The following is a 23925-nucleotide window of genomic DNA, read 5'->3' on the forward strand; positions in this document are numbered from 1 at the left end:
TTTAAGATATATTGCCCCATTTAAGTTGAGTTCAAAGACAGCTGGGCTTCTAGAAATCACAGTGCAACAAGGGAAGTCTTTTTTGTAGCTATATGGATGGTATTTGATGCCAGATATGAGTTCACATAGGGAGAAAATAGAGAGTGGTAGGTTCCTAAGAAGTGGAATTAGAACTAGCTGGAGGAACTCTAAAATCAAATGGCCCACGAAGAAAGAATATTCTGTAAATGAAGTCTGAGAAGAGTTAATTATTGCAGAAAACCAGGGAACAGAAGCAAGCTAGATAAGTTTCAGGAAGATAGAGTGGTTATCAACAACAGAAAACTTGATTTGTTGAGCATTGGGGTGCCTGGAGATAGAGAACAGAGATCTGAAATGGCAGCTGCTTGAGGAGGTAGTTTGAATTGATACACAGAGGATCATTTGAGTTTATTGATACTGGATTAGAGCAGGCACTAGTTTACACCTTACACTATCAGTGTTCATCTGTCCCAGTAAAGGCATGAAGGATATAACTCCCCCATTCAGGATTGGGGGACATACTGTAGAATTGATCACTTAATTGACTTTAAGAAAAAAGGTGGACAGGATTCATTTATGACAAAACAGAGAAGTGAAAGAATAATAGACAAGTGTTTATGTTGGTAGATACTTGTATTTAAGTGCAGAGCATTGCTCTGTGTACTGGGGAAATCTGTGGTAGTCTATATACGTTATCTGTTGTGTCAGCTTTTCCTGAAGAGCCATGAAAAAGTGTCTGTTCACTCCAGATAGGGAACCAGTGACAGATCAAAATAATGATTGTCCCAAAGTCAAACTTGCTGAACCAATGAGCTTATTAAGGTTATTTAGCAGAGTATGGATAAGGGGTTTTGTGCATGGATGACTGATTCCTGACCCCCTAACCCCTAATGTTGATGCTCCATGAAGACTGAATCCTTGGAGACCCCTGCACAACTTGCAGACAGCAATGTCATTAGGAGAGTCCTCTTGCAGAAGATAACTGTCTTCTTGATAACTGTCTGTATAAACTTGTGAATCTTGTAAACTTCAGCTTTGCTGAATTTTGGAAGTTTCCTCACCTCCTGAATCTAGGAAGGACTCTTTCAATTATGAGGAAATTGCTGATCAACACTATCCCAATACATGTATACTATTTGTTAATACATATTTCTACTACTAATGTTGACATTACCAGGATATTTTCTACTATAACATATGTTCTAAATATTCTCTATTTAATATTATTGATTAGCATGGACAATGATTTTTTAAAAACAATACTTATAACAAAAACGTAACATCATCTTAGTGTATTTTCTGTTGCTAAAGTAGAATACCACAGATTTAAGTAATTTATAAAGACAAAAGATATCTTAACAATTCTGGAAGCTAGCAATTACAAGACTAGAAGCTGTAGCATCTAGTTAGGGTCTTCTTAGTGAATCAAAACTTGGCGGAAAACATATGTCAAGAAAAAGGGAATTTTTTTTTCTTTTGAGTAAAACACTAAAGCTATCGTGATTGCTCCAACCTTGTGATGTCATCTAGTACAAAGTATCTTTCCTGAAAAGATTCCAATTCCAAACCCTGTCAGAAAGTACAGTAAGTTTCCAGAACACAAACTTTAGAAGACATATTCAAACTATAGTAGTTTTAAATATCCAGAACTTTTTTTAGATTGTACTCTATGTATGTATATATATTACTCCTATTTTCAGTGTTATCCATGTGTCAGAATTTTTTAAATTGTTTTGCCTGTTGTAATGCATTTAATTTGCTGCCCTTCATGGTATGTGCCATTATTTTCATTTTATAGATAATAGAACTAAGATTGAGAGAGCAGATGATTTGGCCAAGTTATGTTGCTAATATGTGATAATCAGATTATATCGTGGCTAGTCTAACTACTAAGAACCAGCCTATATACATTTTAGCTACTATGGTAGACATATAGACTGTATTCTGTCTGAGAAAAATATTTGATACATGTTATAGCATATAGCAGACAACAAAACTACAGGTGTTCATTAATATGTGTATTACTTACCCATTGCTGTGATACAAAACCATGACCCAAAGCAATTTTTGGTAGAAAGAGTTAATTTTGGCTTATAGTTAAAGAGAAAGAAGCCTTCATGGCTGGGAGGGATGGCAGCAAGCAACAAGCATGGAGACAGAAGCAGGAAGCTGAGAGAGCATATCTTCAGATACAGCCAGGAGCAGAAAACAAGCTAGCTGAAGTGGCACAAGGCTCTTAACTCTCAGTGTCCTCCACCAGTGTTCTTCCTTCAGCAAGGCCATACTGTCTCTAGACAGCACCACCAACTGGATACCAAGTGTTCAGATATCTGAGCCTATGGGGGACATTTTCATTCCAACAACTACAACGTGGTAGAGAAAAACAGGGAAAGGAAAAAGAAAAACAACAACAACAAAACAAACAACAAAAAAGCAAAAATAAAAACAAAAACCCCCCCACCAAAAACTTAAATTTAAGCTTTCCAAAATTTTCTTATAAAAATTTTTCTTATTCCATGTCCACTATGAATCAATGTGAAGATCCATTTATCTCAGAAGCAGTGGCTTATGGTGGCAGTTAGTCTTAGTGTAAACACTGATGATTTTAGACCAGTAGAAATTATGTTCGTTATCTTGTATTTTTAAAAGAGGAAAAATAGCCAGGTGTTGGTGGCTCACACCTTTAATCCCAGCACTCGGGAAGCAGAGGCAGGTGGATCTCTGTAGGCCAACCTGGTCTACAGAGCGAGTTCCAGGACAACCTCCAAAACAATACAGAGAAACCCTGTCTCGAGAAACCAAATAAATAAATGAGGAAAATATAGGAAATATTTTAAATGTTAATAACAGATTAAAGTTTTAATCTGTCCATGATATTTAGAATACCTTAGAAGCCCCTACCAACTCTAAATAAAGTGGATATACATTTTCTTACTTGTCTTTCAATTTAACACCCTTTAAAAACTATTGCCTGCGGTCTTCTAGATGTTATTTGTAAATTTCTAAAACTTGTACATGTTTTATGCATATAATGATGGTGAAATTGTTTCACATTGTCCTCTGAAGGAGCAAAAATCACCACAATCATTTGGACCATAATTAATTAAGACACTTGCAAAATAATTTGTACATTTTAACTTTCTTTCAACTCTCATTACTCTACAGTATTTTTATCCAGAAAACTGATGTTTTAGTAGCAACCTAGAAAATACAATAACTCAAAAAAAAAAAATCAATGTTTTAGTAGCAACCTAGAAAATACAATAACTCAAAAAAAAAAATCAAGTGAAACAATTCATTTGTAGTGGGATTACATAGTTTGACTATAAATCAGCTCATCATTATTGTACTTACATGTGGAATTTAGGGTCAAAGGAAGTTTTTGAAGAATAGTGAGGCGACATATTTCACTAGAAAGAGGATGTCTTGAAGTCTTGAGCCGTCTGAAATTTAAATGTTATAATTCCATTTTCTTTATGAGCTACTCTGAAATTTTAAAATCAGATTTTTTTTTTTTGAAAACTTCATTGCTTGCCTTACAAACTAGCAATAATCCAAACATCATTAGCTGTGAACCCCTGCTGGAAATAGAGTAGCACAGCAAAACTGCCTGTTTGCAAGTCAGCATTGGTACAGTGTGCTGATGTGTTTATCTTTTTTCTGTCATTGTCTTCATGACATAGCAAGGGTGAGTAGCTAGCATGGAGAATGTATGCAGCACATAAGCCACTTGCTAGTCTTTTAAGAAAAAAAAAAGTGCCACTCTCTGTCCTAGATTCTTTATTCTTTATTATTTGCAACAATATTAGGCCTCTCTCTCTCTCTCCTCTCTCTCTCTCCTCTCTCTTTTCTCTCTCTCTTCTCTCTCTCTCTCTCCTCTCTCTCTCTCCCCTCTCTCTCTCTCTCCCCCCCTCTCTCTTTGGTTTCTCTCTCTCTCCTCTCTTCTCTCTCTCTCTCTCTCCTCTCTCTCTCTCCTCTCTTCTCTCTCTCTCTCTCTCTCCTCTCTCTCTCTCTCTCTCTCTCTCTCTCCTCTCTCTCTCTCTCTCCTCTCTCTCTCTCTCTCTCTCTCTCTCTCTCTCTCTCTCTCTCTCTCTCTCTCTCTCTCTCTCTCTCTCTCTCTCTCTCCTCTCTCTCTCTCCTCTCTCTCTCTCTCTCTCTCTCTCTCTCTCTCTCTCTCTCTCTCTCTCTCTCTCTCTCTCTCTCTCTCTCTCTCTCTCTCTCTCTCTCTCTTTCTCTGTTTCTCTGTATTGCTTTGGAGCCTGTCCTGGAACTTGCTCTGGCCTCAAACTCACAGAGATCCACCTGCTTTTACCTCCCAAGTGCTGGGATTAAAGGCTTGAGCCACCAACACCCAGCCTATCTATGGTTTTTCAAGACAGGCTTTCTCTGTGTAGCCCTGGCTGTTCTGGAATTTACTCAGTAGATCAGGCTGGCCTGGAACTCGGACATCTGTCTGCCACTGCTTCCAGAGTGCTGACCATACTAAGCATTATTTTTAATCTTTATTTTATGACTGATACAGCTGAGGTTCAGAGAGGTAGAGCAACTTTTTTTCTATCTTGGTTTTCTTTTTCTTTTTTTGTTGAGACAGGGGTTTCTTTATTATGTAGCCCTGGCTGTCCTCGAACTCACTGTGTAGACCAGGCTATCCTCAAATTCACAGAGATCTGCTTGCCTCTGCTGTGAACCCTGAGATTAAAGTGTGCTCTACCATGCCTGAAGAACCTTGTAGCCTTAAGACACGTAGGTAAATGCAGTATAGCAAGGTGTTAGTTGTGGTTGTAGGTGGGTAAATTGATGCTGAAGAATTTTTTTTTCCTCAAATGTTCAAATTAATTAAAACAATACATATAACTTGTAATCAAGATAGGAACAAAGTCTAAAAATTAAGTAGCCAAGAATTATGAGAATATTAAAAGCCATTCTTTAAAAAAAAATTACTTTGGTTTCCTGTGTGCCATCCTGTGTTTATAAAAAGAGCCAGTATGTATTCATTCCTTTACATTCCAATACCTAACTTGAAACTGGAATGAAAGTCTAGGCACCCTTGCCTTTCTTGATAAGATGTCCATAGTCTTATGTTGATACTAGTGTGAACTGGCTCTTGCTAGTTAAAGAATTCAGTTAAGGACTGAAAAGCGCAAGAACAATTTAATTAGCAATTTAGAGGAAAAAACAAAACAAAACAGAACAGCTCAGACAAACTGTCAATCTCTGTAGTTTCTGGAAGGAGGGAGATGGAGAGAAGGAAGAAGGAAGCCATGCTGCTTGAGTTAAAGAGTCTGGAAGCTGGCATATTCAGTGATAAGGTTGGGAAGCAGCTGCCTGGCAGAAAACGAGAAACTTCAGGGACTGTGCAAAAGCCCAGAGCTAAGGTTAACACATCCAGGGCTTGGTCACTATCTGAAAGAAAAAGAGACAGAGGGAATAGGTATGCTTTTTCCTCTCCTTGTCTCAGCATTTTTTCAAGTAAATCAAATTTCCTGTGGCGTGGACTCCCAGCCAGGTGATTGACAGGCTTAACTGGATTGCCTCTTAAAGGAGACAATACTATATAATGTTCTAATCTTTAGAACAGATTGGAATGTCATGGTCTCCACCCAGGGCCAGAGGCATTTTATTCTTTTGACCAGGAGGCTCAAGAGTGGCAAAGCTGATATGTTTACCTTTTCAGAGTCACCAGGGAAACAGAAAGTACAATGCAAAGCTTATTTGAGGCAGGAGTCTGTCCTCCTTGGACTCTTTAAGATTTAGCATAAAGCTGGAGAGATGAATTCAACTAGATCTTGGCTTAGGAGTTTTGAATTTTTTGGGACAGTATGTGTAGAGATTAAAGCTAAAACATATTTTTGTGAATCTTAAATGTTTTAATGTAGATAAGGGAAGGTAAAGTATGAAAGTCTACACAAAAAAGGCGCCATTGTTGAGTAGCTAGAAAATGAATGAGTGAAAGCCTGACAAGATTAGTGACAGTGAGCGGAGTGAGAGGACAGTTACTAAAAGTGTTAGGGACCTAAAGTATGTAGGATTTTTCCAATCAGGAGAAAATGCCCAAAAGAATGCCTTGAAATTCCATCAGGTTCTAATCTGACTATCTGGGGATGTGCTGGTAATAAACAGTAGGAGAAACAATTAAATCTAATGAGCCAGATGATTTGCTGGCTCCAAGAGTTTAATATATCCCTGTTTCAACTATTAGTATACTCTTTTAAAAAAAGGACCAACAAATTTTTTATCACCTAGTTCCATTGTATCATGTAGCTACAGTAACATATTTATGGAAATACAGAACTTGTTTTCTTTCTTTCACAAGATCTAGCTTCATGCTTGATCTTGGTAGAGGCTGGGTTGTGTGGCAGTTAACATAAACCCATTAAAATGTGTTGCATTTTCCTTTTTTTTTACTTTCTGTTTTCTTTTTATTATTATTATTTTTTTTAATAGTTCAAATTAGGAACAAGCTTGCTTCACATGTCAATCCCTTCTCCCTCTCCCTCTCCCTCCCCCAAACCCCCCCCCACCCCATCCACCCTCCACTTCCCAGGCAGGATAGGGCCCTTGATGGTGGCTCCCCAAAGTCCACCACATGATCCTGGGCTGGGCCTAGGCCCTCTGAATTTTCCTTTTGGTTGCTGTCTTGGCACATTTGTGGCACTAAGGATCAAACCCTGGCCCGGTGTTTATTAAGCTTTTGTCCTACCACTAAGCTAATCACTGTCCACTATGATCATTTTTTTTTAAATTTTAAAATTTCCTTTTAGATTTTAATTTGGACATTGAATAGCTTTGGTATAGTTGATTAAATGTATCAAATGTAATTACCGATTAATAATGTATCAGCTTGCTCAATTGAATTGTCTCCTGTTACCAGAGATTTCAGACCATGGTTGGCTTGGCTGTATTGCTTAGGGCCTGAGATGAGGCAAGATTGGTGGAACAGAGCTGCTCAATTCATGCTAGCCCAGAAGCAGAGCAGATAGAGGAGCCAATGACAAGATACAGTCATTAACAACATGCCTCCAATGACCTATTTCTCCATCTAGGCCCCATCTCTGAAAAATGTGACCACCTCCAATAATGCCATCAAGTTATGAAACTGCTAATGGATTAATCCATTTATTAGGTCAAGACTCATAATTTCAACACATGAGGCTTTGGGAGATACTTTATATCCAAATCATCATATATCAAAAACTATATAAAGTAAGTTTTTTTTTTGCAGCTTTGTAGTCATTATCATCAACTATTTGAATCCATAATGTTTATTTACTTACTGCGTGTATGTATGTGCACATACCTGTGTGGGGCAGAGGTTAACTTCAGGCCTTAATCTCTCTCTACCTTAATTTTTCTTTTCTTTTAAAATACAAGGTCTCAGTATGTAGCCCTGGCTGTTTTAGAAATCTCTCTGTAGACCAGACTGGCCACAGAGCTCACAGAAACCAGCCTGGGTCTGCCTCCTGAATGCTGGGACTAAAGGTGTGCGCCATCGTGCCCTGCTCCATCTTAATTTATGAAACAGGGTCTTCTGAGCCCAGAGCTCAGGCTGGCTTGGTAGAGAGCCCTGGAAATGCATTTGTCACCCACTAGGGCTACAGACTCATGCTGTCACGCCCAGCTTTCATGTGAGTTTAGGAATCGGAACTGAGGTCCTCATGCTTGTGTGGCAGACTTTTTAACTGGCTGAGCTCTCTCTGTCTCTCCTACTTGCATTTAAATTTTACTAGAAAGCTTCACCAAGTGGATTGTGCCACTGTATTACTTTTTTTTTTTTTTACCCCCTTTTGGGCAGAGATTTCTTATCCCCAAACATTTTTACATTCCTGCGAGTAATTTCAATTTTTCCTTTATAACTTCTATGAACTCAATGGTTTGCAGCCATAGGTACAGGTCTGAATTGATGTTTCCTACATTAGAAGTAGGGCATACTAAGTGCTTTTAATCATGTGTTCTCCCTGGGGGCCTGGTACTTTTTGCTAGAGTCGGTGTGAAGTCTGCATGGCGCACAGCAGGTACTGCTTGAAGAACCCCAAATGCAGCCTGCTGTCCTCTAGTCTTCACAGTCCAGTCTTCCATTCTTGTTTTCTGTCTGTTTTCAGACTTGTGCTAAGACACGCTTAGCACTTTGTTTCCTTGGTTGTTGCTGCTACCTGACATTTTTAAACTTACTGAACTAAATCATAAAAGCATTCTTCTCCATGTTCACATCACTTATATAATAACCAAAAAATTTGAAGTTCTTTTAAATGTTTTTGAAATATATTTTCTCTTTGGAACCCAGTAAAGGAGTAGTTCTTTTTAAAGAAACAAACAATGACAACAAGTTTTAATTTTAATTGTGTTTGTTTGTGGGTATGTGCATGTGAGTGCAAGTACCCCTAAAAGCCAGAGGAGGCTGTAGGATCTCCTGGAGGTGGAGTGAGTTACCCAATGTGGGTTCTGGGAACTGAACTTGGGTCCTTGCAAGAATAGTATGCTGACCTTGTCTATTCTATATTCCTTCCAGTCTCTGTTCACTTTTCTTTAATTGTTCTAAATCCTACATAATTTAACTTTATTGGCAGGACAAACATCTGTTTTGGCACATTTCTGTGAAAGGTAGTAGGGTATAGGATGCTTCATTTGAATGCATGTAGCTGAGTTTTGTTTTTACTTTTTAGACTACTTTGAATTGTTCCCCCTCCTCCCTTCCCTTCCCTTTCCTTTCTCTGCTTTTTGCTGCTTCCATTATCTCACACCTCTGTGATGCCAAGAAACTAGAATGTCAGGGGTTTGAATCAAGACATCTTCGGTATCAAAATTTACCCACTCAATCTTCTTCACTTAGGAAAATCTTATTGGCCCAAAGCAGATCTTCTACTTTCTCTTCATTGTTGCTTTTCTTCTCCCTAGGCCTTTCCTTTGTGGCACTATGCTGATCAAATAATTGCCATTTGTATTAACTATTAACTCAAAATGCCCCTGAAATGCTTCAGGTGTATAGTCTCTCTTTTTTGCTACTTGTCAGATCTATACAAATTTTATGTTATTTTGTATAGCTTTCTCGGTGTTCAAGCTGAGGTTTTCTACATTCTTTTATTCTTGACTTTTCCATCAGTTTTTAAAAGACCACTTTATCATAGTTGGATTTCCACTCTGGCTCAGTCGAATTAGCGTTACCTATATGCATGATGTTGGACCATCACTGATCATGGGCAATCTCCCAGTAGCTGAGTACTCAAAGGAGGGTGACTCTCCATCCCTCAGCAGCCATTAGCTGCCAACAGGTCTTCTTTTAGGGACCTTGAGAGCCCCTCTCTTATCCATGTTGGATCATGTATAGGTCTTGTGTAGGAAACCATAGCTGCTGTCCATAACATTTATGTCATTCATGCCAACGCCAGAAGTCATCATTTCACTGCTCTCCTTCCCATCCGTTGGCTCTCACATTCTCTCTTCCCCCTTTTCCGTGGTCCTGAGGATACTGATGTAGGTGACCCATCCCCAGCTAAGTGCTCAAACACAATTATGCGTTTGTTCTGTGGGTATACATATAAGTATTTAGAAAAAACTCCCCTGATGAGATCGATCCATAGTCCGAAAGGCTGAGGTTTCTTTATTCAGATAAACACCAGCCAAGTGCAAGCCAAAGCGTCCCCAGAGCTTGCAAGCTAGCTTGGCCAGAGAGAAGGGGAGGGCTCCCACGTGTCTGCCCCCTTAAGAACTCCCCACGCCCTGATAGGCTTAGTCAAGCAAACCTGTAGCCAGCTTTTAGGAGGCGTGGCTACGGTGTCTGCCTACACGCCCCTTCTCCAAAAGCAGTAGGTTTTTCCCTCTAAGGCCTATGTTATTCCCAGTCATGGGCTTTTGACTAGGTTTACAATACCAAAAACAAAGTCCCTCCTGTGAAACAGGCCTAATATCTAATCAGTATTTTGTTTCTTTTATTATTTCATGATTCACCAAAGTTCTTTTATTTCATTTGTTAGGTTTTAGTTGAATATTTTCATGAGAAAAAATTTTTTAGGCTGAATTGTTCTAAGAGGTGTATTTGATAATGATAGAGCTAAATCTGGAGTTTGTTTCAAACTTTTATGTATAACTGGTTGATTTCTGTGAGAAACTAGTTTTGATGTCTTTTCTTTCCTTTTGCGTGGAATATATTCCTATGATTTTACATAATTTCCTCCTTTCTTGTGCAAATTTATTATCTTTTGTTAAGTCAGTATAAATGAAGGGGATGACAATAGTTTGGGTAGAAAAAATACAACTACTTCATTTCAAAGTATCTCATCTGACAAGGTAAATGATTTTTTTCCCAAGTTAGGAAATGCTTGTGACTAAAAGACCAAAGCTGAAAAACCAAAGTTGATAGAGGTCTGTAATAAACTTAAATTTCCAAATCACAATCTGGTGGACATTGGGGGACACTTTGCAAACGAAATCATATTTATAGAAACCAGAGTTGCTGTCAATGTAGATAGATACGAGCAAACACTGTGTTTTTCAAATAGGTGGATTATGGGAGTCACTGAGCATGACACACAGTATAGTGAGTAAATTTGATGAGTTGTTGATTGAAAAACTGGTTGACAGGAAGAGAAGAATATCTGTATCTCTGTGCCACCAGATAATTTCAATTATTTCTACTTAAATAGAATTATTGATAATATTTATGGGGTATGTGACAGACTCAGTATATATAGATTTCAGTGTATTTTCCTTTTTCTAAACAAATTTTCTCAGATAGAGAAATAGGGTAGACTTCCTATTAGTAGCTAAGTTAATAGCCTTGCCAAAAAAGACGTTGACTAGTGATCTTTACTATGTAACGAGGGGGTCTGGGCATCTTCCTGTCATATGTCTGTGTCGTCTGAGTATGGGTTATTTTTTGGATATGACCTTGATGATGACATGAAGAAAAAAAAAAAAACTTGTATGGTTTTGGTGACCTGAACTGGAAGTAAATACTGATACACCAGTTGTGCATACCTGATGGTTTGGGCTAGCACTGTGAGTGGGAACAGTGAAAGCCATGGAATTAGGAGGACTGCTTAAGAGCAATCTATGTGCAAAATCGGGGTAGCATTTTTGCTGACTGAAAAGCTGTATTTGTATTTGCTTAAGCTTCTGGGTGGTAGGTACGTGTAGAATAATCTTCAAGACAGCACGGAATAGGAAGATGCAGAGGTGCCTAGTCTAACTACCATTTGGGAAAAGTTAAGTCTTATCATACTGAGAGCTCTTAAAAGACTTTCATGTTATGTAAATATCAACTTAAGAAGCAATGAGCCGAGCAAGGCACATGCTTCATTAAGCATCCAAAGATATTGAGCTTTAATGTTTACAGATGGGCTGGAGAGATGGCTTAGAGGTTAAGAGCACTGGCTGCTTTTCTAGAGGTCCTGAGTTCAATTCCCAGCAACCACATGGTGGTTTACAACCATCTATGATGAGATCTGGTGCCCTCTTCTGGTTTGCAGGAATACATGTAGGCAAGAGACTATACATAATAAATAAATCTTAAAAAAAAAAAATGTTTACAGATTCCAAATGGCATTTTACCATACTGAGAATCTACTTTTAAATTATTTGTTTTTTTTTGAACTATGACTTTAACTTTAGATTTTTTTTTCTACAAAATTATTCTAGTTAGGAGAGCTCAAAATGAGATGACTGACTCCTTTTCTATATATGAGTATGAGTGGTTGATTTGGCTTCTCTCTCTCTCTCTCTCTCTCTCTCTCTCTCTCTCTCTCTCTCTGTGTGGTGTGTGTGTGTGTGTGTGTGTGTGTGTGTGTGTGTGTGTGGAGTTGGGGGTGTACATACATGTGTGCATTCATGGAGGCCAGGAAAGAGTTGATGTCCAGCTCCATCTATTGGCTTATTCTGTTGAAACCGGGCCTCTCACTGAGTCTGGAACTCAGGTGGCCACCAGCAAGCCCTGGGAATCATAATTCTCCCTCACCCCCACCTCTGGGGTTATAGGCATGCATTCAGTCATGCCTAGCTTTTTAAGTGGTCTCTGGGGGTTTGAACTTGTGTAACAAGTGCTTCTCAGCACCATGACTTTTTGATCAGAGTTTTTCATTACTTTCATTCTTTGTTGAATATTATAAAAGTAGTGAATCCTTAGGTTATCTGTTCAGACCTGAAGGATTTTGGACTCTTCCCCATAATACAGTACATAAATATTCATAATCAGAGTATCATGCTACTGTATCATAAGAAACATTTGTTGACAGAATGCTCAGTGCTGTATAAATAATGACAACAATATGCCTTCCATTTCCAGAGAATGCTTAGGTATTTTAGTTTTCATACTTTTGATGTTTAAACAAAATCTGTATATGGACTATGAAAATTTGTTAACAAAAATTGGCGATGGTTTGCCAGTTGAACATACTCATTTATTGTATTTCTTTTCCACTTTCAAAGATAGTTGATTTTATTTTCAGATTGATACCATGAGATAAAGAGTATAGGATACTTTTCCTTACCTCTAAGTCATGTGCATTCACATGACTTAGTTAGTGTTTTCACATATCCTTGAAATTTTGTCTGCATTTTGAAACTTCAAGTTGGTAACATTTTCCATGGTAACATGCTTTTCCATCTCTTCTCTGTAAGGTGGTAGAAGACTATGCTGGACGATGGCAGGTTCCTTTGCCACAGCTTCAGGTTCTGCAGACTGCACTTTGCTGTTTCACCTCAGCCAGCGCATCGTTCCCAGATGAATGTGAGCACGTACAGTATGTTCTGAGTAGTCTTGCTGTGTAAGTACTCTTTACTTCTTATCAACACATTTTTGTTTTGATATATTTGCTTTTGATGTATATCTGAGGAAGAAACCTTTCCTAAGGTCTTACTTCAAAAAAAAATTTGCCATTTCCTCAGTTCTTTTAATTATCAACATTTAAGAACAATTTTTCTTGTATTGGTGAAGTGGATTTGTGGTACACACATTCTTCTGGTCACTGCATTAGGCTTTAATTCTCCATGTGGCCTCGGAAAATTCCAATGGCAAGACTCAGAGTGTGGTAATTAGCAGAGAGGGACCTTAAAACCTTCAAGAAAGAGTTTAGGAAACTCCCACTTTTAAAAAAGCTTGTAGGTACATTGAATTAAATTAGAAACTGGGCTTTTTGTTAGGAATTAGCTGCCTTAGTAGAGCGGTAGATGAAGTTTCTCCTTCAGGCGCCTTGAGTTTACTTACCCTGAGTTGTTGGCTAGGTGTTCATTACTGGGCATGCTCTCCCTCTTGTTGAGTTGGTCATAAGACCAATTAGAGAGCTGCTATTGCCACCAAGGTGTGTGTGATACTACTGCACCCTTGGGGTTGTCACGCAATGGTGGTCATAGAGGTGGCTCACTGGCATCATAGCTGGCTTAGGACTGTTGGTTGATTTCCCTCCTTTGAAAGCTTTCAAGGCACCTTCTGTTACTATGAAAGCTAGTCCTCAGGGAAGAAACGTGACAACATTTCAAGCTCAGGGAGCCTTTGGGCCATGTGTCTGAAGTGCATGGTGGGTGGTCTCCAGAAAGAGAAACTTATCTCCTTCTGGGGCAACCAAAGACAATATAGTCTCTAATGTTTTGGGGGTGTCTTGGACAGTCCTGTCCAACCATTCCTACTCACTCAAAATAATGGGCTTTAATTCTCCATGTGGCCTCGGAAAATTCCAATAATGACTGCCATTATTTTGAGCTTTCATAGTTTTTAAATTCTCCTTTCCTGGTATTGAGGTGTAGCACAATTTCTAATATGTCTTAATTAAACCTCAAGAGTCAGATATATTAGGGTTAATTGCTGAAGATCAGAGAAGCAAAGTGGCCATCCACTAGAGAGTTCTTACCTTTACCAATTCTCAGACCAAAGGGGCATCCTGTCTTCAGACTGCGTCTCTCCCTTGTCTCATCCTGCCTTACATGCCTCTTTCTGCTGAGCCATATCACTCCAGTCTCTACCTCCTTAGTACTGGGATTAAAGCTGTGTCACTCTAAGTGCTGGGATCACCTTTGTGTGATCCCACCAACTCAACAAGAGGGAGAGCATGCCCAGTAATGAACACCTAGCTCTTTTAGACTAGATAAATTTTGTGTAGTCCGTGATGGCCTTGAAGTATCAGAGATCTGTCTGCCTCTGTCTCCTGAGTGTTGGCATTAAAGGTACGCATCACCACTTCCTGGCCTCTATGGCTAACTAGTGGGCACTCTGATGTTGAGACAAGCTTTATTTGTTAGATTATAAACAAAATATCAACACATTGAGTTTTTTTAGATGGTCTTTGGCTGTTGGAGGGAGCATTGTCAGCCCAGATGAGGAAATTTCATTTAAACTATGTGTATTATACACAGACTCATGTATATTACAGTTTTTCTTAGATAGTTAAAAGTATGATTTTTAGACATCATTGCTGTTATTATATCCTCCCTCCCTCCTGCATTGATAGTACTCCCTATTTAGCATCCACCTTCCCATTATTTATAATGTCAGAGTGATTTTTATTTTATTGTTTGATAGCCTATTTACTGCTAGTTGTGTAAAATACAATAATTTAAGAATCAAATCTTAAACTCTGTGCCCTGGGTGTTATTGCACTAAGTTTGCAATCCCAGCACTTATTTTGTAGAGACAGGAGAATCAGGAGTTCAAGGTCATGCCTATATAGGGAGTTTGAGGCCCAAACAAAACAAAACAAAAATCAGAAAGCCTTCGACAAAGTCTAACACCCCCTCATGATAAAAGACTTGGAGAGATCAGGGATATAAGGAACATACCTAAATATAATAAAAGCAAATTACAGCAAGCCAGCAACCAACATGAAATTCAGTGGAAAGAAACTCAAAGTGATTCCACTAAAAACAGGAATAAGACAAGGCTGTCCATTCTCTCCATATTTATTCAATATAGTATTTGAAGTTCTAGCTAGTGTAGTCATACAACAAAAGGAGATCAAATTGGGAAGGAAGAAATCAAACTATCACTATTCGTAGATGATATGATAGTATACATAAGTGATCCCAAAACTTCTACCCAGAAACTCTTACACCTGTTAAACACCTTCAGTGATGTAGCAGGATACAAGATTAACTAAAAAAAGTCAGTAGTGTTCCTGTATACAAATGATAAACAGGATGAGAAAGAAATCGGAGAAACATCATGCTTTACAATAGCCACAAATAAAATTCCTTGGGGTAACTCTAATCAAACAAGTTGAAAGACCTGTATGACAAGAACTTTAAGTCCCTACAGAAAGAAACTGAAGAAGCTGACAATGGAAAGATCTTCCATGCTTTTAGATAGGTAGGATCAACATAATAAAAATGGCAGTCTGCAGACTCAGCACAATCCCAATCAAAATCTCAACACAATTCTTCATAGACTTTGAAAGTTAACTACTCAGCATCATATGGAAAAAACAAAAATCCCAGAATAGCTAAAACAATTCTGTACAATAAAGGAACTTCTGGAGACATCACCATCCCTGACTTTAAACTTCACTATAGAGCTGTAGTAATAAAAACGACTTGGTATTGGCATAAAAGCAGACATGTGGACCAATGGAATCAAATTGAAGACCCTGATACTAATTCACAAATCTATGAACACCTGCTTTTTGACAAAGAAGCCGAAACTGTACAATGAAAAAAAGAAAGCATCTTCAGCAAATGGTGCTGGCATAACTGGATGTCAGCATGTAGAAGATTGCAAATTAATCCATATCAATTGCCATGCACAAAACTCAAGTCCAAGTAGATCAAACTCCTCAACATAAATCCAGCTACATTGAACCTGATAGAAGAGAAAGTGGGAAGTACCCTTGAACACATTGACACAGGAAACCACTTACTAAATATAAAACTACTAGCACAGATACTGAGAGCAGCAATCAATAAATGGGACCACCTGAAACTGAAAAACTTCTGTAAGGCAAAGGACATGGTAAATAAGACAAATGATAGCCTACAGAATGGGAAAAGATCTTCACCAACCCAACATCTGACAGAGATCCACAACAGCAGCAGGCAGAGCTCTGTGAATCAAGTCAAAGAGAGGGAGGAGGGATACATGAACAAGGGAGGTCAAGATCATGAAGGGGAAATCTAAAGAGACAGCTGAACCAAGCCAGTGGGAACTCATGAACTGTAGACCTACAACTGTGGAGCCTCCATGGGACCAAACTAGGCCCTCCATATGTGGAGGACAGTTGTGAAGCTTGGGCTATCTGAGGGACCCCCTGCCGGTAGGATTAGCATCTATCCCTGGTACATGAGCTAGCTTGTTGGAGCCCATTCCGTATGAGGGGATACCATGCCCAGCCTTAATGCAGCAGGGAGGGTCTTGGTCCTGCCGCAACTTAATGGGCCATGCTTTGCTGAGTCCTCATGAGAGGCATTACCCTATGGGGGGAGTGGATGCAGGGGTGAGCTGAGAGGGGAGGTGGGGGTGAGCTGAGGGGGAGGCGAGGATGGGGTGGGAGGGAAGAACAGAACTGTGGTTGCAATGTAAGATGAAATTAAAAAGAAACAGGGAAGGAGTAGATAAGCAGGGCAGAGGGGATGTGGGGGAGACGAACTTGGAGGAGATGAGAGGGGAAGCTGCAGTAGGGATGTAAGATAAATAAAGAAATAATGAAACAGAGAAAAGATCAAATGCTATGTAAGAGAATGCTGGGGGAAAGAATTAGTTATTTGAACTGCTTATTTACTAGTGCTGTTTTTTTAAAAGGAAAAGTTTATTATTGGAATTTACTGTAATAGAACAGAGAACTTTATTTTCCATACTTGAAGAAAAACAGAAACAGAAAAACGATTGTTCCATTAAAATAGCAAGTTTGTGATGATGGTATTTTATTTTTCTAAAATAACCAGAAAATTATAGAAGTCTATAACTATTCTTTATTTCCTGTAAAGCTCTGTGTTTTGTTCCTAGCCCAAAGTTGGAAACAAATAAGTCTTATTCTCAAAAATCTTGCAGAGTTTAGAAATACGTAATCACCAGTTATACTATTATGTAATTGCAATTTTGAGGTAATTGCAGTGTATAATGAGGGGGCATATCAAAGGTTTTCCCTGGTCTTGGATGCTATGGGTTACCTGCTGGCTGAGTTAACACATACTGACCTCTGACAGAATGAGAAGAATAACTAGGTAAAGCAACAGAAGAGGCTCCCGTAGCCACATAAAGGTACTGATCCAGGAAGTCAGAACAGTCACAGAATTCATTATAGTTTCTCTTTGAAGACTTCTTTTTAATACTTTATGTCAATACTTTATATCAACCATTATTCAGTTGAAAAACCTATGAGCTACATGTTTAAGATTCTGTTTTATATGCATGTAATTATATGCATATATGCTATCTATAAATATGTAAGCTACTATTAGAAGAAAGGACATATGATAGGTAGGATTTTAGTTGGGTGGGTAAAGGAGGAAGGGAGGGAGAAAGGAACTGGGATCGTCATGTAATTCAATCTTGTTTGTAATTCAAATATATGAAAATATATAAAAAATTAAAAAAGGAAAAAAGTATGTAAGCTACTATATTTTGTATATGCCCATCTTTAAAAAAATCTCTACTAACATAATTATGTCTTTGGGAAGACAGGCCTTCTCTAGGCTAGACAGTTGAACTTTGGCTTTTAAAGGGATCTTTACAGCGAATGAAAATAAATTCTGTTTTTATTCACCTGAGTATTTTTCAAATGTTTTAGAAATGAAGAGCCATGTAGAAACTTATTTTAAATCAGCAACCACAACATGTCTGGCTTTACCGGGGTATACTTCCTTTGTAAGCTGTATTTTATGAAGAAATGAAAGTTTTCTATACACATACATACATACATACACGCACACGCACACGTATGTATGCACACATGCTGGAGCATTTGGATTAAGATATACCTCAAAAATTCATTCTTAGTAGATAAGGAAACTGAGGCTGGAGGAGTTTGGAGACTTGCAAATTTTAGGTAGTTAGTTAGAACTAGTTAGTCTTTTTCTCTTCTCTTGTAAAATGATTAAACACATCCCTCCTCCCTCCTCCCTCCCCTCTCCTTCCTTTCTTCCCTCCCTTCTCCCCCACCCTCTCCCCTCCCACCTTCCCTCACTTTTATTGAAAATAGACTCTTCTCTCACATAGTACATCCCTTGCTCCAGTTCCCCTTGCTCCACTCCCAGCCCCTCCCCACCTCCCCTCTCCCTCAGATCCACTCCTGCTCTGTTTCCGTTCAGAAAAGAGTAAGCCTCCAAGAGACAACAGCCAACCAGGGCAAAACAAGATACAATAAGATAAGGTGAAAGCCCTTGTTGAGATTGGACAAGGCAGCCCAATAGGAGGAAAAGTCTCAAGAGCAGGCAAAAAGAGTCAGATATACCTGCTTCCACTGTAGGAGTCCCACTGAAACACCAAGCTAACAACCAAAACATATGCAGAGGACAAGGTGCAGACCCTCACAGGCCCCATGCTTGCTGCTTCAGTCTGTGAGCCATGTTTTCCTGGTACTGTCTATCCCCTCTGACTCTTATAGTCTTTACTCCCCTCTTCTGCCTCACTCCCTTATCTCTGAGGGAAGGGACCTGATAGAGACCTCCAGTTAGACTCTCTATACATAGAGTGGCCCTGGGTTTCTGCACCCATTCCCATCTGCTGTTGGAGGAAGCCTCTCGGATGATGACTGGACAAAGCACTGATCTATGAGTACAGCAGTAATTCCCAACTTCCAGAGGTAAAATACAATGGCATATGAAACTTAGGTAACTACCAGTTTTATATAAAATTCACATATTAATGTTGGTTTTCCAGCTTTATTTTTTCTTTTTTGCATCAAGGAAAATTCAAATATTCGTGGATTTTAGCATACCAAACTGAGATGAGTAGACAGGACATTAAGTATTTGCCTGATAGACATCAGACCCCCCAGATATTACCAGAGGAGTGGACTGGTTAAACTAGTAGCATTCATATGTACAGTGGCAAACAAATAAACAAACAAAACATAAACTCCAAAACCATATACTCATATATATCTTAATATATCAAGTTACAGTGTGTATGATTAGCTTCTTACTCAGAACAGGTAGACATTTTGGGGCTGTACCACATGTGTAATGGTAGATCACCAATCCTTTTTGATTATCTTTTTATTGCACTATATTTCAAATTTGATTTTCTACCTCATTGCAACCAAGTTTTATGTGATTCAGTCACTTATAACATACAGTAATGTAGATACCAGTAACAACCAATTTGGCAAACAAAGGAAGAAAGAGTAATTATGATGGTACATTTGTCTTTTTAAATCTCTCTCTCTCTCTCTCTCTCTCTTTCTCTCTCTCTCTCTCTCTCTCTCTCTCTCTCTCTCTCTCCTCTCTCTCTCTCTCTCTGTGTGTGTGTGTGTGTGTGTGTGTGTGTGTGTGTGTGTCTATACTTGTGTGGAGGTCAGATACCTGAGGTGTCTGTTCTCTCCCACAGTGTCGGTCTTGGGGATTCAAAGCAGGTCCTCAGGCTTGGTGGTAATCCCTTTATGCACTGAGACATATGTTTGTTTTTCTATGAAGGAAGAGGGAAAGGTTCTAATCTGAATCCCTTTTCTACAACAATAGCACTCTTAATTGCATCTTGACTTTTAATTTTATCGATGAACTGTTATTTATACCATTTCCAATTTTGCGTGTATTCTCTTCCATAATCATATTTTAGAGATAAATATATACTGTGTAGATTGCTACTGTTTTATTTCTTCTCCCTCTGAAGACAAAGAAATGTTCTTGCTTTTGGGGACAATTGTTGGCTTTAATTCTATTTCCTTACTAAACCCCCCCCCTCCCCGCCCCTGCCGCCATTGCCATTAGTACTGGGAATTATACACAGCGCCTTTTATTTTCCAGACAAGTACTCAGACACTGAGCTATATCCACAGGCCTCTGCATTGTTCTTTATTTACTATACATTAGAGTATTTTCTTTCTGTATTTGTTATACCTAAAGACAATATTAAATAAACCTGTACAAATTTCTTATTCATGGTTAGAAACTGAGTGTCTCATTTGGCACTAGTATGACTAGTATTTTTATATCTATAGTTTTGACATGTATCTCATGTTTTGTGTATTTTGGCAAGCTGTTGAGACTATAGTCATTTTGTGGCCAAAATAAAGATTAGAGGGCTATAATCCATTGTCAAATTTGTGTTAGTAGATGTGGAAAGTGACAAGTGATGAAATACCTTATTCCCACCCACTGATGGTCATGGGAGAAGAACAAAACTCATGCTCAGCTTAACTCAACTTTTTAAAACAATTCTTATTAACTTGAGAGATTCAAACAATGTATTTTGATATTGTTCATCCCAGAACCTGTCCTTAAATCCTATCACATTCACCCCCACCTCTTTACCTCTAAGTTTAAGTTTAAGTCAAAAGCTCCACAATAAAGGCACAGTACAAAGAAAAACATGAATGATACCCTGTAGGGAGACACTGTAGCCCCACCTCCTAGGAGCCACTACCGGTGTGCCTGGCCACGCCCATGAGGGCGTGGTACGGGGAGGTTGAGGATGAGGGGAAGGGATTCTTAAGGGGCCGGAGACACGTGGGGAGCCCCTTCTCTCTGGCCTCCCTTGCTTGCTGCCTCTGGGCACGCTCTGGTTTGCATTTGGCTGGTGTTTATCTGAACAAATATATCTTAACCTCAGTCTTCGTTCTCGTTATACCTGGCGCCCTGACCCATTCTGCCTCTTGCGCCGGCGGGCCTCCATTGGCGGCCTTTTGGGCCCCCGGAAAGCGCCGAACATGTGGCTACTCTGCGCGCCCATTCTACTCTCTACTGTCTAGAACATGAAACAAAGCTTTACAAATTCCACACTTAGAACATGGTAAGAAAAAATCACACTGAGTCAAAATAATCTGTAGAATCAGCTGCAGATACATATAAGGATTCCAGTGGAAAAGATAGATGGGCAGCATGCTTGGACAGGAAGCATATCTCAGCACAGAAATGGGCAATGCAAATATTCAAATCTAGATGCCAGAAACTAAAAACACAGTATCATTCAGAATGGTTAGTGCTTTTGATGAGGTCTTTAGCTTATATTTGACACAGCTGGACAATGAAAAGGGGCTTGGAAATATAGTTTAAGCAAAGCCCTGGGTTTTGTGCTGGAATCAAAAATCAAATAAATCTTAAGTGTTGATTAATGGAAATTATCCAAATTAAAAGGCAAGAAAGAAAAAGACAAAACAATCTTTAGTGTCTTTGGGAAAATATAAAACTATACATTATATATCTATTAAAATCCTAGAATAGTGGTTCTCAATCTTCCTAATGCTGCAACCCCTTCATAAAGTTCCTCATGTTGTGGTGAGCCCAAACCTTAAAATTATTTTCCTGTTACTTCATAATTGTAATTTTGCTACTGTAATGAATCATAATGTTACGATCTGATATGCAGAACATCTGATATGTGCCCTCCCAGGGGCCATGACTTACTGGTCAGGAACCACCAGCCTACAAGGAATATGAAAAATAAACCAGAAACAATTTTGACAAAACACTGGCCACACATTTTCTAAAAATAAGAAATTAATACACAAACCCAGAAACTTAGTGTCATGCATGATTTCCCTCAACAGCCTAATAAACCTGAAAACCTCAAAGAATAAAGATTCCAAACACATAATACAAACACCTCTTCTGAAACTGTGCATGCTAGAACACAGTGCAGTGACATCTTAAAACAATGAAAGAAAGGAAATCTTTAACTGAAATGCAGTTCAAAATTGGAAGAGAAATAAAAGTGTCTTCAGTGAAACCAAAACTGAGGTGTTAATAGTTCATTCTAGTGGACCTGACCCAGGAGAAGCAGGGCAGGAGGAAGAGAGCTAAGAACTCTTCAAGCAGCTGGGCGGTTGCCCTTAATCCCAGCTCTCAGGAGGCAGAGGAGGCAGTTCTCAGTGAGCTCGAGGACAGCCTGGTCTATAGAGCCAGTTCCAAAAGAGCTAGGGCTGTACAGAGAAACCCGGTCTCAGGAGGGGGAATGGGTCCTCTTCAAGCAGAACCTGAGCAAATACTGAGCAAACACTGGATATGATATTTATATTTTTTAAGTTTTTGAAAGCCACATGTATTTTAAAAAGTAATAGAGATTTACCAATATTTCCCCCTTGCTTCTGAGTTTTGATTCATAAACATGGTTATATTGCTAGGCTATATGGAATCTTATTCTTATGTTTTCATTAATTAAACTTTTGTATTTGAGCTTGATTTAGTTTGAACGTTTCCCATATTTGGAGGGTAGGGCATATCTTTTTGTTGTTGTTGTTGTTGTTTGTTTTTTTTTTTTTAATTTGGCTATACAGTGATTTGATATCCTGCTACCTAAAATTTGGCTACTGAGTTGAGATGTTCCTAATATTTAGCTGAAGTGTTTTTTTATTTAAGAACCCTATCTTTTTATTTACCTTTGGTTTCATGAATCTATTTGTTCACATGCCAATGTGATGTTGATTTAATTAGAGAATGTGCCAGCTCCCAAATCATGACACAGAGACGACGTATGATTAACTATGAAAGCTTAGTCTTAGTTTAGATTTGTTTCAAACTAGGCTTCATAACTTAAATTAACCCATTTCTATTAATCTATGAGCTGTCATATGGATTGTGACTTTTACTTCTCCTCTTGCATATCCTGCTTTGTCTGTGTTCAGCTGGTGACTCTGCCTTTCTTCTTCCCAGAACTCTCTGTCCATAGAAGTCCTGCCTAGCTATTGGCCATTCAGCTCTTTATTAAACCAATCAATCACAGTGACACATCTTCACAGTATGAAGGAATATTCTGCAACAACAAAAGCTTTACAGAATATAAAATTAGCTAGTCCTCTACTACTACTCTTCCCCTCTGAGACAGGGTTTCCCTGTGTAACAGCCCTGACTGTCCTGGAATTCACTCTGTAGACCAGGCTGCCCTCGAACTCAGAGATCTCCCTACCTCTGACTCCCGAGTGCTGGGATTAAAGGTGTGTGCCATCATGTCTTTTGCTTTCTCCTCTCCTCTCCCCCCCTCTCTCTTCATTCCCCTTCCCCTCCCCTCCCCTCCTCTCCTTCTTTCCTTCTTCCTTCCCTGCTCCCCTCCCCTCAACTCCTCTCCCCTCAACTCCCCTCACCTTTCCTTTCTGAGACAGGGTTTCACTATGTAGCCTTCCTTGGCTGTCCTGGAACTCAGAGGAGTCCACCTACATGTTTTACCAGAATGAAAGGTGTGTGCCATCATGCCCGGCTTTTGTTTGTTTATTTGTTTTTGTTTTAGATATTTATCTTTGTAATCTACTTGTGTAAACTTGTATGGTTACTGTATGCAAGGGCACCCAAGGCCCTAACTGTTTTCAGTTCTCTGAAGGCTCTCTATGAAAATCAGATTGATGTTAGTAGAAGTTCATTTGCTCATTTTTAGGGAGGAAGCCTTCTCTATCACACAAAAGTACTACTAGATGGAGCAGGAGTGCTGATGTAGAAGCTGAAGAAGGTCTCCAGAAGGTCTAGCTAAGAAAATGTATGGACATGGCAGTTCGACAACTTTCTTTACTATAACAGAATACTTGAAAATGACTAACTTAAGAGGAGGGTCGGTTTATTTATTTTGTTTGTGGAGTGTATTCATGTGTATGTGCAGGGTTGCCCTTGTATGTATAGGGCAAAAGTTGATGACAGAGTTGTAATTACTCTCCACCTTAATTTTTAAGACAGGATCTCTCATCCAACTTAGAGTTTGCTGTTTTGCTTAGTTAGATAAGCTAGCTAATGAGTCCTAAGGCTTCATCTGTCTCTACCCCACTGTCACCCAAGCTAGCACTTTACCCACTGAACCATTTCTCCAGCCCCTAAGGGTATGTTTATTTTAGTTCAAAGATTTGGAGGTTCAGT

General features: G+C 39.0%; 1 protein-coding gene across 1 annotated transcript in view; it reads left to right on the plus strand.

The window, feature by feature from the left end:
* Positions 1–23925, plus strand: part of Znf654 (zinc finger protein 654) — a 56762-nt gene that overhangs the window by 7591 nt on the left and 25246 nt on the right. Inside the window, exon 2 of the mRNA XM_027412430.2 lies at positions 12631–12776. Within this exon, the coding sequence (XP_027268231.1) occupies positions 12631–12776 (146 nt within the window). The remainder of the gene's footprint in view (positions 1–12630; positions 12777–23925) is intronic.

The sequence above is a fragment of the Cricetulus griseus genome, chromosome 4 (genome assembly GCF_003668045.3).
Source record: "Cricetulus griseus strain 17A/GY chromosome 4, alternate assembly CriGri-PICRH-1.0, whole genome shotgun sequence".
Taxonomy (NCBI): Eukaryota; Metazoa; Chordata; class Mammalia; order Rodentia; family Cricetidae; genus Cricetulus; species Cricetulus griseus.